This window comes from Lytechinus variegatus, chromosome 3, assembly GCF_018143015.1.
Source record: "Lytechinus variegatus isolate NC3 chromosome 3, Lvar_3.0, whole genome shotgun sequence".
Taxonomy (NCBI): domain Eukaryota; kingdom Metazoa; phylum Echinodermata; class Echinoidea; order Temnopleuroida; family Toxopneustidae; genus Lytechinus; species Lytechinus variegatus.
In genome coordinates, this window is record NC_054742.1 from 66,603,337 (window position 1) to 66,619,048 (window position 15,712).

Below are 15,712 nucleotides of genomic sequence, written 5' to 3' on the forward strand. Positions count from 1 at the left end.
TATTCTATGCAGTCTTGGCTCACTGCTTAAATTATTAGGAGAGAGAGAGAAAGAGAGCCATAGTATAGACAAACAGGTGAATAATCAATGATAATAATGTATAATTGCAGCTAAAATGTCCAGACAGTCCAGGGGCCTGTTGCAGAAAGAGTTGCGTTTACACGCAAGTCAAAATATCAAGTGCAAGTCCCGAATACAGGTGCTTCATTGGCTGAAAATCAAGTTGCGCACGATTTTTTGAGTTGCGTTTGATTGCAACTCTTTCTGCAACGGGCCCCAGATAGCGTTTCAAACTTGACTGTACTATATCAAGTGACATATCATATCACGTGTCACTTTTAATTCAGAAAGACAATAATTGTTATACCGATTAGTTGATTATAGTGCCTATACAAGAAAGACAAACTTGACATCAGTGATGATATATATACAGAATACAACAGCTCCATGATACATGGATAAAACCATGAGAACTTGTCTTGCCTGGTTTACATTTAAGTCAATAGTTTTGCTGAACCTTCGATTACAAATTTGCATGTCACATAAAAATCAATCATAGCATTTCAATTAATTTTAAAGAAAAGCTACTGCACTCTGATAAATGTGGAATTGAAGGCATTGTTTAAACCCCCCTAATTGAACTGCGTGAAGTTACAGATTTACGCCAATACTGGTGGTACTTCCATTTCTATCCTTTGAAACTGAATAAAATAAATTGATGAAATAAATGATAAAGTTTTCAAAAAGCTCTTTGACCAGCATTGCCAATCTCTGCAAAACCCAAATGACTGACTTCACAAACCTATAATTTGACTTTGCAATGGTTTCAAAAAGCTCTTTGACCAGCATTGCCAATATCTGCAAAACCCAAATGACCGACTTCACAAACCCTATCATTAACTTTGCAATGTCTACAGATGATTTGTTGATCTCTCTACATGTATACTCCGGTAGCATTTTTTTTTATTCTGCTCTTCAAGTTAAAAAAAAAAGTCACACGAACCAAGCAGTCAATCTCTACAATACCTAATGACTAACTACATATACAGTACCTAGAAATGCCTTTGAAACGTCTACGGATATTTGATTGAACTGTCTAGAGTGGTGCTTTAAAGTTAGTGAAACCCGCCAGAAAAATGAACATACCTACTGCATTTAAAGTGTTCATGTTCATGTTTAAGATTTCAATTGTGAAGTCAGGTGATAATACATGTATATTACATGAAATCAAGTTTGTTTCCACGGGCTTGACGAACATTCTAGTGCTGTTGTCTACATTCTACACACATTGATAAGGAGTGCATTTTTATGGTGGTGTTCACTAACTTTTGAGCACAACTGTATACTCTTGTCTTGTGTCACTTTTGATTCTGCCCTTCATGATTGAAAAAAAATGCTACACTAAACCACACTTCCGATTGGCTTTGGAACATCTACGGATAACTTAATCTATCTACACTCTGGGACCGCTTTTGTCGATGGTTTCCGCCCTCTTCAATCCTCCCTTTTTGAAGCCGGTGATGGAGCTGAGGAGGGCCCCACGTTCAGGTGACTGAGTGGAGCTCACTGGAGCTGGAGCTGGACCTGGACTTGCTGCTGGTGGTGGAGGTGGAGCATTCGGTACTGCAGGAATCAAAGAAAGTTGGAGGTCATGATGGTAAATAATACTAACCCATCTTGACCCATCTTGACCCATTGCCTACCAAATAATATATTTATCATAGACTTTGGACAAAGACCATCCAGTTCAATCTAGGTATTAACATGCCCCCAATCTACGCCCCAACCCCCGTCGCGAACATTATATGAGTATTATTGAGAACCTTATTAAAATAAAAATTATGACATTCATGAGTATCCTAAACATCATTTCCTCAAGGCTTTTTAATCTAAACACAACTATAAGGCAGGGGTTTCTCAAGGATGATGATTGTTCTATTGAAACCTCCTATATGGGTTTGGGAATACTAGTAGAAATATGTCTGGATTACTTTGCTGTTTTTTTTCCACATATCAAATTACATTTTTTTTAGATATTGCTACAGAAAAATAATCCAATATAAAATTCCAAAGGTCTTTTTCCTCCGGGTCTGATGTTTAAAACAAATATGTCACATAAAACAAAAAGAAATTTATAGCAAATATTAATTTCAAATCCACCATTTTTGTGTGTGTATTCCTTTGTATATCTCAGGGCATTACCGTAATTTGCCAAATTGAATATCATGCTTCATGCTGGGCACACAGTGTTTGATATGGCAAACAGTTGCAATTCCTGCATAATGAATTCCACCACTTGGAAATGTACATCTTTAACTTTCAAATAGTACATGCATCAGCACTTCTTAAACACCCTAACACTTATGCATTTTTAATGTAATGGAATAAAATGAAAAAAAAAATGCACTGAAAAAGCAAAAAACAAAGTTTTAACGGTTGCATTCATGTTCATTCAATTTAATTGGAATTACTTAACTGTGAAAAAGAACTGCACAGCATTGTTAATACCATGACATGAATAAAACCAACAGCAAATCATATCAAATCCATGCATGCCATTTTCCCATCACCAAACAAGATTATTTAAGAACAAAAACTTCACCAACAATAGAGGACTAAAGGTGTAACAAAGCATTGCCAACAACATATTTACACCTATAGGTTGATAACACTGACATTCAAACCAAGGAAAACATGACAGTGTCCCACATAGAAAAGACGAAAATAAGTTTGTAAGCATTAAATGCAATGCAAACTCCAACGGCAGAAAACATGCTTGAAAATCCAAAGTGCATTTGGTGATGAAGTGAAAAGCTTTTATAGTGGTGCATTGCTTGTGCATAATGAATTCTAATTTTACCCCCTTTATATTTGAAACATTCATTTAAAAACAGAACATTACAGGAAAAAATCTACTCTTTTGGTGAAGAAGTGAAAAGACTTGACAATTATTTACTGCTTGTGCATATTTTAACTACTTTTTTTTTAAAACATTCATTTCAGAATAGAACATTTACATATTATTAACAAAATAATGACAAGCCAAGGCTATATCCCATTACACCAAAGTTAAAAGGGAAGGCAATAAAAGCACTGAAAACAGGAGTGGGTCAGATTTTAAGTGTTCTAATCAAAAGATTGTTCACCGCAGATGCAGAGAATTATGGTGACATTTTCTTTATGGATAGATGTTGAAACCAATTTTGTAGCAGTATCACAGTAATTATCACCACACAGAGCCAAATATTACATACAGTACACAAAAATACTCAGAATATTTCAGCTAATCTTTGTTCATGATTTTAAATTCTAACCCTATACAAAATATGTTCACATTACTTGGAATTAATAAATCACTAATGATTCTCAGAGAAAAGACTTAAAGGAAGCAATAACACAAAGAATAGGAAGTCTACAAAATAATGCCAATTGTCAGAAAGGTGGATGATATGAGAAGGCAAAGATTGAGCAAAGAAATTACATGAGGAAAGAAAGTTCAAATATGAGTTTTAATTGTGAAATTATCTCGAGAAGTGTTTACGGGGTGAAGATTTACAATCTATACGTAATTAATTGAACAATATATAAGGGGCAAACTCCATTGATAATTAAACTATGTACTTGCTAATGAAGTGTAAAATCAGAAGTCTGGAAGTTTTCTCGAATAATGAAGTGTACATATTAAGCATTATGACTAAAATACCAATTCATCTTCTAAAACTCTTGGTTTAATGAAAAACATAATTTTGTTCAGAGCAGTAACATTTTATGCAAATTGAAAACTTTTGGATTCATTCACCTACATCCTTTAAAAATGATATTTAATTTCCGGCAATGGCGGATTGGGAGGGGGGAGGACACTTCTGGCCCATGCCCCCCCCCTTTAGAGGCATAATCAAAGGTTGTAATTTGTTCTAACACGAGTGTGCCTCCCTTTTCAAAGCGAGGACCTTTTTTAAGTCCTGGATCTGCCCCTGATTACATGCATGAATTAAATACTATCAATGGTCAGTATAAAACTAAGTGTGATTTTTTAATTTTTTCTTTTAAGAAATACTAGTTATCATCCAACTCCTGGCATGGAATAAATCAAAATATAGGCATGTACTTATGGGCTTCCTCTGTTGAAATGGAAAAGGGATTAGTTGTAAGTTGTATGAGCAACAAAATCTTAGAATTAATAGCTTTAATCAAAGGTAGAAATTTTGCCATTGATAAATGAATTAAAATGAATATTAAGCTTTAACTTGATATTGCTTTTGAAGCATGACTCTACCTTTCAAATAAAACAAAAAAAGATTTCTAATCAGATAGAGAAAGAGGGTGGGGCATGAAAGGGGGGGGGGGGGGGTGTAGAGAGTGTACATGTGGATACATGTAAATATGAGATAGATCCTGAAATAAAAGATATTATATCAGAGGGAGGGAGGGAAGGAAGTAGAACAAGAAAGGAGAAAATTAATAAAGTGAGATAAAGAAGGGTGGATGAGAAAAAACAAAAAGAAAGAAAGAAGGGCAAAAGGGGAGAATAATGTAAGGTTTTATCAAAAAGGAGAAACTAAACAAGAAACAAAGCAGAGAAGTAATGAATATAAACTAAGGGATGTCAGAAAAGGATATGACACTTCACTTTGATATTCTTGTTTAAGTTTACATGAAATTATATAGGCAAAGATTAAGAGAAAATCCATATCGTTCTTGTCATATGTTCCATACTACATAGTAGGATTAATCTCAAAAGAAAATTTGGATTGGATATGCTTTATTTAAATCTTTATAAGATTGAAATCCTAATCAATTTTATTCTATTATGTACAGTCAATCACAATAAAAAGTATTCCCTTTATATTATATTAAAAAAAATATTCAATGAAGGCAAAATTACTGGCAATAATCAGAATCACCAATTTTTCAATAAATGGTGTGGTCTATAAAATAAAAGAATCTGGTATCTTTATCCATACACTACCAGTCACAATTCTTTAAATTACTATTACCTGTTTCAACCAGAGAATGCTAGATCCAGTGGACCGAATTTATGTTCTCTGGTTGAAAAACCTTGAGGTTAATTAATACTACCAGTCACAATTCTTTGAATCATCTGTTTCAACCAGAGAACAATAGATTCAGTCCACTGAATCTATTGTTCTCTGGTTGAAACAGATGATTCAAAGAATTGTGACTGGTAGTATTAATTAACCTCAAGGTTTTTTAAGTTACCAGTACTTTGACAAATTAATTCATGAGATTTGGAATAAATTGTTAATTTTCAGGATTAAAACTGACAATAAAACAATCAATATGCATTTGATCTCCTTATTAACTTAATTTGTAATGTATATACATCACTGATATATTAAATATTGAGTTTTCTGATATGACTAAAACCTCATTGAAAAATTATTTACTTTATCAGTAGTAAGGAGCATGTTCAAAACATAAAATAAAGTTGAGGTGAAATCTGGGACTTGGTCAACAACAGCACAACATATTTTACCAGGATACAAGGGGAGGATAAGGGATTCCAATTTCAATCAAGACAGGGGGGAAATAGAGCCAAACTAGGACATATTTACTGTGTATGCAGAAGGGGGTGGGGGGGTGTAAAATCCTTGGTAGACTGACATTATCCCGCTTTGTCTACTTTCCATTTGGTCTCATTCCACATGAACTAATCCTACTTCATCTACAACCAGTTTATCATTATCATTATCAATTTCCAGTTTAGGCTTCACCCATTTCGCCTGATATCCATTTGTTCTAGCACCATACATGCATGGTCTATATCGCTTATGAACAAAATTTTCATTTGACAAAGCAAAAAAATAAAATAAATGAATTGAAGGTAGAAGAAGCGAAAATAAGATCAACTGCCATAAAAATGACTTAAAGGGGTACCGTACTCCGGACTGAAAATAAATAGAATAAAATTCACTGAGCAAATACTGAAAATTGGATCAAAATCTGATTACAAATAATGAAAGTATTTAATATCAATGTTTAGCAATATTATGTGAAATAGTTATATGCATGTTATTATGAATATTCATTACGAATGATGTCACATCGCAACTCTCCTTTTTCTCATGTCATTACATGAAATCATAATTATTTCATTGTTTTCATACCTGTGTAAATGATTAGGTCTCCCTTATAAAGAAATAAGTTGCAGCAATAAATGCATTAAATCAGTTGTCAGTCCAATTTTTTAGTTCGTAGAGGAACAAATTTGAATAAAATAATTTCATGTAATAAAATACAAAAGAACAAGTGGGATATATAGCATCATCAATTTGCTCACTAAATATTCATGAAGACAAGCATAGAACTGTTTCAGCAAAATAATGCAAATCTTTAAACTGTCATAGCTTTATTATTACCTTGTTTTATTTTTATCAAATTTTCAGTGTTTTGTTTTTCTGATTTTTCTTAATCTAATCACACTATATTATTTTCAGCCTTGAGTACCCCTTTAATGAGAATAACTCTAAGTGAGTATTAGACCAAGCGTAGTATAGACCAAACGGCAATCAGGCGAAATTGATAGTAAATCAAGTGGCCAATGTGGTACTTAACCATAGAAACAGACCAACTGTTTGTAAACCAAATGAAAATAAACCATATCCTTAATAGCCCCATTATAAACATCAAGGATCATGACATTTCCTTCTCTAATACATCCCTATAAACTAAAAAGTGAAGTTAGTACACAGATCTAGTTCTGCCACAAAATAACCAAGGATGTAGAAACTAAACATGGAAGGTATATATATGTGGGATAGGTAGAGACAGAGCTGTCGACAGGGCACAAACCTAACTGTATTGATGTGCTGTCCTTGCTCAGATTTTGTCTGGCTCTTCATCTGTTCCAAGAGAGCGTCATAGCATATGATTAGTTCAGTCTGTTTACTTCCAATTGAAGTACGAACCACAAATGTATCTGTACCCCATATCATCAAGCAAAAGACTACTGCAAACTAAACCTCTGCCTGAACCAGTAAGCATACATGTAACTTCTGAATCTAGAGGGTCCAGACTCCAGACATTGTACTCTTACTACTCGCATCGTCAATTTTGTGTCTCAGATGTAGGATTTCCACATTTCAATAATGTTTAAATACATGGGCATTTATGATGTTCTCTAAGTGTCGTGTTTTTTTCAATGTTTCTCGACCCCTACCGCCGTGAAGAACCAATCCCCTATTGAACAAGGAGTTGTCTTCCAGGAAACCATCTTTCAGGGAGAGATGGCCATGGAGCTGTCATGCTAAAGGGGGATTTTCAGGGAGAAATTTTGTCCCCAGGAGTTTTCCTCCAGTAGGAATTGGCCATGTCGAAACTGTCCTCCAAAGCGCCAAGGGCACAAATTCAGGCAGAAATCTTTCCTGGGGTAGTTGTCCTGATACTGTCACAGAATATTTTGCTTCCTAGTTTTAAGTATCATTTTTAAGTTAGTTAAAAGAGCTGAAACTACCCCATCTTGTGGTGGATAGGAGTACATTTTGACTGCCCTAGAAGTATATGAGTCACCGTTTCCTGATCTTTGATAAGTGGCAATGACTCTCACCTTTTGTAATGTTCATGCACATCATCAACAGAATTGTGAAGATATCATCTGACAAACTTGTCCCCCTGACTTTTCATTTCACCTTTTCAACAGGGACCCGTCTTACAAAGAGTTATGATTGATCCAATCAATCGTAACTGTATGGAAATCCATCAGTGTCATAATTTTTTTCTACATAAAATTTTCAAAATGTCCTTTGTGAACAAAGGCGAACACACCAAATTGTCAAGAAAACAATTTATGTAATTAACGTCATATCTAGAAAACATTTTGAACATTTATGCATTTTAGATGGTGACGTTGCTAGACGTCCTTAGTTTTGATTGATTGGATCAATCATAACTCTTTGTAAGACGGGCCCCAGATGTCAAATAAAATACTGGCAATTTGTTTTCAGAAATGCTCCTTAATTGCCTCATAATTTAATGGCATCTGTTTGGTTCTCAGATATTAATTTCAGCAGTAATTGCTCCGGGATAGATAATCTAAATTTTGAGCATGTAAGAAATCCTTACTCTCAACCCGTAGTCCCGGACATTGACCTAAATCTTTATCTTCTAATCATTCTATTGACACCAATCTCCTATCACTGCATTTTGGAAGAGCTTTGTTGGAAGAATCAATCGATAAGATTGTTTTCAATATTGGCTTGGATTTTATTACAATATTTAGGAATACTGTCCATGGATATCACAATTTGGGACATTTTTCCAAATTTACTGCATTATCATTCTTTTCACACCAAAAAAAAGAGGAAAATTGGCAGCAAGACATTTGATTGTTAAACCAGAACTAACATGCTTTCTCATTTTCAGCTTAAAAATTATCTTTTTTAGTCTAAAAATGATAACCAATCCCTTTAATAACCCTCACCACAACACTAAACTATGTCACAGATGTTGAAAATAATAACCACACAACAATCATTAAAGTATGGTAAAGTATTTTAACAGAAGTGTTAAAGATAGATAAAATCCATAATAATAATAGCAGGATTTACAAAGCGCTTTTTGCCCGAGAATATACAAAGTGCTGCTCTTATTACCCCGGCTTTAGCTCAAGCTACCATCACCGGCGCTCTCATCAACTGATCAGGTTTGTTAACCCAATTTTGATTAATGACTCTCATTATGAACTTTTTATTTTGAAGAAAAAAATTATATAAAAAAGTTGCATGTTCATTTATTTACAGCTGTTCCATGAAAATCACCTATACCACACCTAACCCAACCACCTCACCCCTGCTCTTTCACACTACATCATCCTATCATCTCATAATTCATAACTTCCTTTTGCACAAAATTCCTTTCAAGACGGAAGCAGAAATGTCGTCTATCAGCGCCAATTTTGCTCTACCTTCGGGGGTATGTCTGATGTCTCCCAACCCAGCGCTAGTCTATTTTCATCTTAAACATCGGCAAGGTTAGGACATCGTCTCCCTTCCTTTTAACCTAAATTCACTGCATGGTACTTAATGGGGAGCTTATTCTGACTTGCTTTCGCACATCCCCGATCAGAGAAATACCTTGGAGCTGTTTCATACACTATTAAAAGTTGCCCTGAAAGGTCAAAATCCACCACAAGAAAAGTTGATTTGAATATAAGAAAAAAGTATTCAAAAAAAAAAATCATCCTTCATTTGCATTCTGATCAGGATGAGTACATACAAAATTTATGGAAATAATCCAAACTCAAAAAGCTGTAACTCATTGATTTTACATTCCATTTTGATGAATTTTTAGTGCTATGCTTGTCTGCTTTTTCTGTTTTTCATCAAACCAACTGATTCTAGGGGTGGATTTGTCCTGTAAATTCCCAGTTGCTTGCACTACATAACATATCAACCCAAAGTTTACATTTATGCTATGGTGGCTTCTACAAAGGACCCAATGAGATGTGTTGTTGTATGTCTGCAATGGTGTAAAGCATGGCTTTTAGCTTTGCACTAAACTCATTGAGAAATTGAAATTGTTGAAGTCTCCACTATATTTCTTGGTAAGGGCACAGTGCATGACAGATTTACTACACAAACCCTAACACTAGAGTGTGAGTGATCTATATGTGTCATCTAATTTAAAAGATAGTGCAATGTTTTGATGACACTACAGATATCTTCCATTCATATCACCATGCACAGTGTTTCAAATGTATCTACCTGATATCATTTTGCTGCTGTGAAACAAAAAGGGAGAGATAAAATAAATATCATTGAATAAAAAAAAGCACTGGTGCAAATAAGTCACATTTAGTGTTAACAAAATCAAGAATCACATACGTTGTAATTATGAGACTTAAAGCATCCATTTAGAATTTCTAATCAAATCACCATTTTCTTTCATTCAAATAAAAATGCAAAATCATTTAAATCAAATGCAGCAGCTTCACAGATTCCAGTGCCATAATCTTACGTGTTGAACAAGGAAACAAAAATATTCCTATTACATCATGCACATTAGGCATCAGTCTCTTCTCATTATTTTTTTCATGAAAGATGCTTTCCAAACTTTTAACATGCATACATTCTTCTCACCTTTGCCCCTTTTTATGACCCTTTTTCCTATGATGTTTCGTTTTGGATTCTAAAGAACACACATTGACGTTTTCAAATAAATTTTGATAGAAATGGTGGAAAAATAGAAAGGTTGAAATGAAAACAGAGGCCAGCAAAAAATTGTAGATCTTGTAAAATAAATCAAAAGAACTGTAAGGTCTCAATCATAGACAAGAGCGAAGATAATTCATCATCCTCTATTAATCCAATTATGATCTGTGTGTAATGTATGGGTATTATACTTCAATTTCACTTGTGATTATTTGATATTACCACTTTTCAATCATAAACTATTTCATTTGTAGATTTTCAAACTAAGAAATTAATTACATTTGATTGGAAATCAATTCCTTTTCACCAAAAATATTCAATTTTAAGAAGTCTATTGTTTGACTAGCTTCTGCAGTTAAAAAAGAACTGATTTTCAGTACAAACTTCCACCAGGAAATTTCAGGACCAGTGTATGTGAACTTTTGTAAATTGTCATCGGTCTTTAAATCAAGGATAAAGTAAAGAGCTTCACCATATTTCAGGAGAGAATATAAAACAAACTCCTATTGGGACAATGTTAATCAAATATACCAGCAAAGTGTTCCAATCTTCAGTAACACATGATGCTATGTCAGATGAGGCCATTCAATTTTCTAATTGTTTGGAAGGAAGTTAAATGCTCAAACACTTAAAAATTGGCTCATTTTGTGTGTGTTTCATTGCAGAAGAATATACAACCTCACAAAGAAGAAGAAAAATACACATCAAAGTTGATTGCAGAGAAAAAACTGCTTTTACAAATTTAAAATACAGACAAAAGATGGACAAATAGCAAATTATTTCAAATCTAATGTGCAGAGAGAGAGATTAAAATCAAATGTATAACGACACAAGGTAAGATAGTCAGATAACATGAAACCTGCATAAAATTGCAAACTGCAAAATGTGTCTTTTAAATAGAATAAAGCTTAACGAGGAGGGGCCAGTCTAACAAAGAGTTGCGATAGATCAAATCAAACTCGACCATTGGTTTATCTTCTCTTGTGCAGTTTTAGAGTTAACATCAATCTCAATTTGGGTTTAAATTTGAATCTATTGCAACTCTTTGTAAGATAAGGCAAGGAGTGGTTCACCTACATTACTACTACACAAACCAATATTTCTGTATTCTGGTGCAGGTTTTTCACCAATCTCCCCTTCAAATTAACTATCACCCAAAAGCGTGATATGATATTCAAATTGTAAAAAGGGAGTAGCCTAGATAGGCCAATGGCTTTTTGTTACTCCCTCACATCCCATTCATATACTTTATATTTTATGTTTGTCTTCAGTTGTCAATTTTGTCGAAATAATGTACAACTGTCAATGTTGTGTTTACTCAATTAGATTAACTCACTATTACATTGTACCCCTGTTTTTTAAGAGATGTGAAATAAATGAATTTGAATTTTAAATTCTATGTTTTTTTCATTCAGAATGGATGTATATAACAATGAATTTCTTATGGGTCAATACCATAGGCCTTTTAGAGGGAGGGGGAAGGGGTGGTCGCTGACGTGTGATATACCAGTAGTTTGTACAGACAACTGGTAGAAAAGGGCTGGGCTTAACGACAGTGCAGCGGTGTATGTAAACCACTCCCATATTTTTAGCCAACATTAATCATCAAAAGAACTGCAGAAATGAAGGTGGTCACTATTTACGTATGATTTCTCTTTTCTTACTTGCATGTCTTTCACACAGAATACAAGAAGATATGGCTCAGGAAAACTGTCTGGTAATAAAGCAATAGATGAAAATGCACAAGAAATAGAAACATTGATGCACGTTTTGATTCAAATGGTTGGAAACTCAAAAGAATAGGAAGGATGATTTATTCTTACCAGGAGGAGGTGCGGCTGGCGCTGGTGGGGGTGCGGGAACGGAACCTAGCGATAGGAGATAAGATGATCAATCATTGTAGAATGCATTTCTAACAAGAGTTAATGAGTGTTAGAAATGGTTCTTGGACAACTCACCCAGTTTCTGGCAGGTTGTCCATGAAAGCATCATCACCTGGTTAAGGTGTCTTCAGGCAAGAATTGCCCCCAAGGAAGCTATCTTGAAGAGAAGTTGTGCTCTAGGGGAGAGTTCATGTATGGGAACTGCTCCATGGCATTTTCATGGCATTCATGGCACTCCATGGCATTTTAAATCAAAGAGACTCGAAATATTTTTAAAGGAATTTACTACCTCTTAGTTGTATATGTGGTAACCAGGGGCCGGTTTCATAAAGCTGTTCCTAAGCTAAGAGTGACTTTAAGAGCGACTGGTGAACCTTTCTTGGATCACCAGTTTTTCGTAAAGTCGCTCTTAACCTACAAACAGCTTTATGAAACATCCACCTGACCCCTGTCACATTAAGCTTAGCAATTGATGGTGGAGCTGATCAGACATAATAATCAATGCAATATACAAAGAAATCTGATCCAAAATCAATCGCCACAATTCATGTAACAGGTCCCAGAAGTTAGAAATATGACCACATATGATTGCAAATGGATATGTCAGAAAAGGATTATCAAACAAATATTTCATTCTTACCATTTCCAGCATGGTTGCCATTAGTTTGTGCAGGTTGCGTAGAGTTGTTGGATTCTCCAACATTTTGTTCCGACATCCGTTTCTTTAAGTTCGCCTTCTTTCTTCTTCGTTTTTCCTCGTCTGAGTTGTGATGGGCCTGAGCCTTGGATAACCGTCGGAAGGAAGATACCTGAATTATTGAAGAGTAAACAGTAAAAAGTGATCAGTATATGGGGTAGTGGGAACGGTACATAGTAAAGAGTAAATAGTAAAGAGTGAGTAGTAAAGAGTGAGTAGTAAAAAGTGAATAATAAAAAGTGAATAGTAAAGAGTGAATAGTAAAGAGTGAATAGTAAAGAGTGAATTGTAAAGAGTTAATGGTGAAGAGTGAATAGTAAAGAGTGAATTGTAAAGAGTGAATTGTAAAGAGTGAATAGTAAAGAGTGAATTGTAAAGAGTGAATAGTAAAGAGTGAATAGTAAAGAGTGAATAGTAAAGAGTGAATAGTAAAGAGTGAATAGTAAAGAGTGAATTGTAAAAGAGTGAATAGTAAAGAGTGAAAAGTAAAGAGTGAATAGTAAAGAGTGAATAGTAAAGAGTGAATAGTGAAGAGTGAATAGTAAAGAGTGAATAGTAAAGAGTGAATAGAAAAAAGTGAATAGTAAAGAGTGAATGGTAAAGAGTGAATAGTAAAGAGTGAATAGAAAAGAGTGAATAGTAAAGAGTGAATGGTAAAGAGTGAATAGTAAAGAGTGAATAGTAAAGAGTGAATAGTAAAGAGTGAATAGTAAAGAGTGAATAGTAAAGAGTGAATAGTAAAGAGTGAATAGAAAAAAGTGAATAGTAAAGAGTGAATAGTAAAGAGTGAATAGTAAAGAGTGAATAGTAAAGAGTGAATAGTAAAGAGTGAATAGTAAAGAGTGAATAGTAAAGAGTGAATAGTAAAGAGTGAATAGTAAAGAGTGAATAGTAAAGAGTGAAAAGTAAAGAGTGAATAGTAAAGAGTGAATAGTAAAGAGTGAATAGAAAACAGTGAATAGTAAAGAGTGAATAGTAAAGAGTGAATAGAAAAGAGTGAATAGAAAAGAGTGAATAGTAAAGAGTGAATGGTAAAGTGTACAGTCAAGAGTCAACAGTGGACTACGGATAATAAAAGTGGACTGTCAACAGAGAATAGTAAACCGTGAGCAGTGATTTGGAAAAAGAGAATAGTCAAAAGTACAATTTGAAATAACAAAAATGACAATTGAACTGGAATCATGCTCATAAATTATCACATAAAATCAACCAAATAATATAACACAAAAAAAACAAATAAAACTGTTGTATGTGTTCAAATGTGGGAGAGGAAATGACAAAATGGTATGATTTAATATTGGAGATTCTTGTTGACAACTCTAAATGAGAAAAAAAAACTACCGAAAATACATGAATAACTAAACAAGTTTATATTTGGAAATTCCGATACATACTGTACATTGAATGAACACGTCTGAAAGCTACGTTGAAGATGTACTTACCACTCTCGCGTCTTCCTGCAGTCTTTTCTCCACCTGTGATTTGGCAGCTTTGAGGGGTTCCTTCAGCTTACTGGGTATTCTAAACTGTGGTCTGTCTCTCTCCGGAAAGCCGACATCTGAAAACAGACTGTACAAAAGAGGAGATTTGATCCTATTAGAGGTATTGTGGCTTTAATATTGGACAAGTCTTTGAACCACAAGTTTTGAATAGGCAAGGCATTTGTTTACATTTGCCACTCTCCACCGGGTGTAGAACATGAATACCTGGTAGAAAGGACTTCCTTGAATGCTCAAGCATCTAATAGGATGGCTGTGCTAAAGCTGGGTACAGTAATACTTACGCAGCACTTAGAAACACTGTATTATGTGATGTATGAATGTGCCACAAAACAAATACAAATCCATTTGAATAGAATTTCAAACAGAATCCAGCGAAATTACCACCAAGTGTTTATAAATATATGCCAAATGACTCTTGAAGAGAGTATTAAAGCAATCAATTAATTGCAAAATAAGGAAATAATTCTATTAGATTGGTCTTTGCATGAATATATCATATAACACATACCCACATGTGCATATCTGTGTCGGCCATTGTCAGCATACTCTATTTCTAGGTTAGCTGCTAGTCTTCAGTACTTCACAATGTTTTTGCTTGCTTAGACAATGTCAGAACTTGAGATGAAAAGATGACACAACATTTCCCTTTGATTCTTTAAGACCCTTTTCTGAAACTCATTGCTCACTTTAGAGTAACTAATTTTGATTTTATAACGCAATTGCCAATCTTTGCCAATTTGAGGGAGATGTCATCCTCCATCTTTGAACGTTTATGATGCAGAAAATTAATTGAAAAACTAATTTGTGAAGCTGGAAATCACTTATTTACATAATATATATCAAAATTTTACTCACGGGTCGGCAAGAAGATCATCAACTGTCGGTAGCTTGCTCTTGCAAGCTTCTGTTGTAAGGATGGATTCCAAGACAGATTCTGAACAAGAGTAATGGAGTGTGAAATGAATTCCTAGGCATTTTCGTAACAAAGCAAGCAAGAGACTTATATCCGATTGAAGTCACATGAAAATCAATTATTCACAAAGTTTGTAATGCTAACAATGGGGACTACTTGAGAGAAACGTTCTTTATTCCACAATCACAAAACTTTACTTGTAATTTGCAAGCTTTCGCTTGCACGGCTGCAAGATTCATGAGAACTTTGTCGTAGCTGGCGCTGTTGCAGCATGATAGAATATAGGATCGTACGTTGAGGATAGTGCATATTGTCGCAAGTCTCTTTTCATAGGGGGGGTACTCCGTTGGGCTGCATCATCAACAGCTACGATGAAGGTCTGATGAAGCTTGCAGCCTAGCATGCGAAAGCTTACCAATAACAGGTAAATTTTTGTGAAAAAGGAATAAAGAACCTTTTTCTCATGTCTAAACATCAATGAACATTTTCAGTGAAATAAAGATTACTACTTAAATGTAATTGCCATATTGTATTCAGATTCATTGCAT

At 34.5% G+C, this 15,712-nt stretch overlaps 1 protein-coding gene across 4 annotated transcripts in view; it reads right to left on the reverse strand.

Moving 5' to 3' along the window:
* Window positions 1-204: 204 nt before the first annotated feature.
* LOC121411718 (PX domain-containing protein kinase-like protein) overlaps window positions 205-15,712 on the reverse strand; it is a 40,520-nt gene continuing 25,012 nt past the window's right edge. Inside the window, exons 10-15 of one of the 4 annotated variants that reach the window (XM_041604550.1) lie at window positions 15,107-15,185; window positions 14,192-14,318; window positions 12,693-12,861; window positions 11,993-12,037; window positions 10,098-10,146; window positions 1,454-1,623 (exon numbers count right to left, since the gene is read on the reverse strand). In XM_041604550.1, the coding sequence (XP_041460484.1) occupies window positions 1,545-1,623; window positions 10,098-10,146; window positions 11,993-12,037; window positions 12,693-12,861; window positions 14,192-14,318; window positions 15,107-15,185 (548 nt within the window). In that variant the 3' untranslated portion in view covers window positions 1,454-1,544. Of the gene's footprint in view, window positions 1,624-6,813; window positions 6,864-9,722; window positions 9,740-10,097; window positions 10,147-11,992; window positions 12,038-12,692; window positions 12,862-14,191; window positions 14,319-15,106; window positions 15,186-15,712 lie in introns of all 4 variants that reach the window. The other 3 variants (XM_041604551.1, XM_041604552.1, XM_041604549.1) reach the window with 3 other exon arrangements.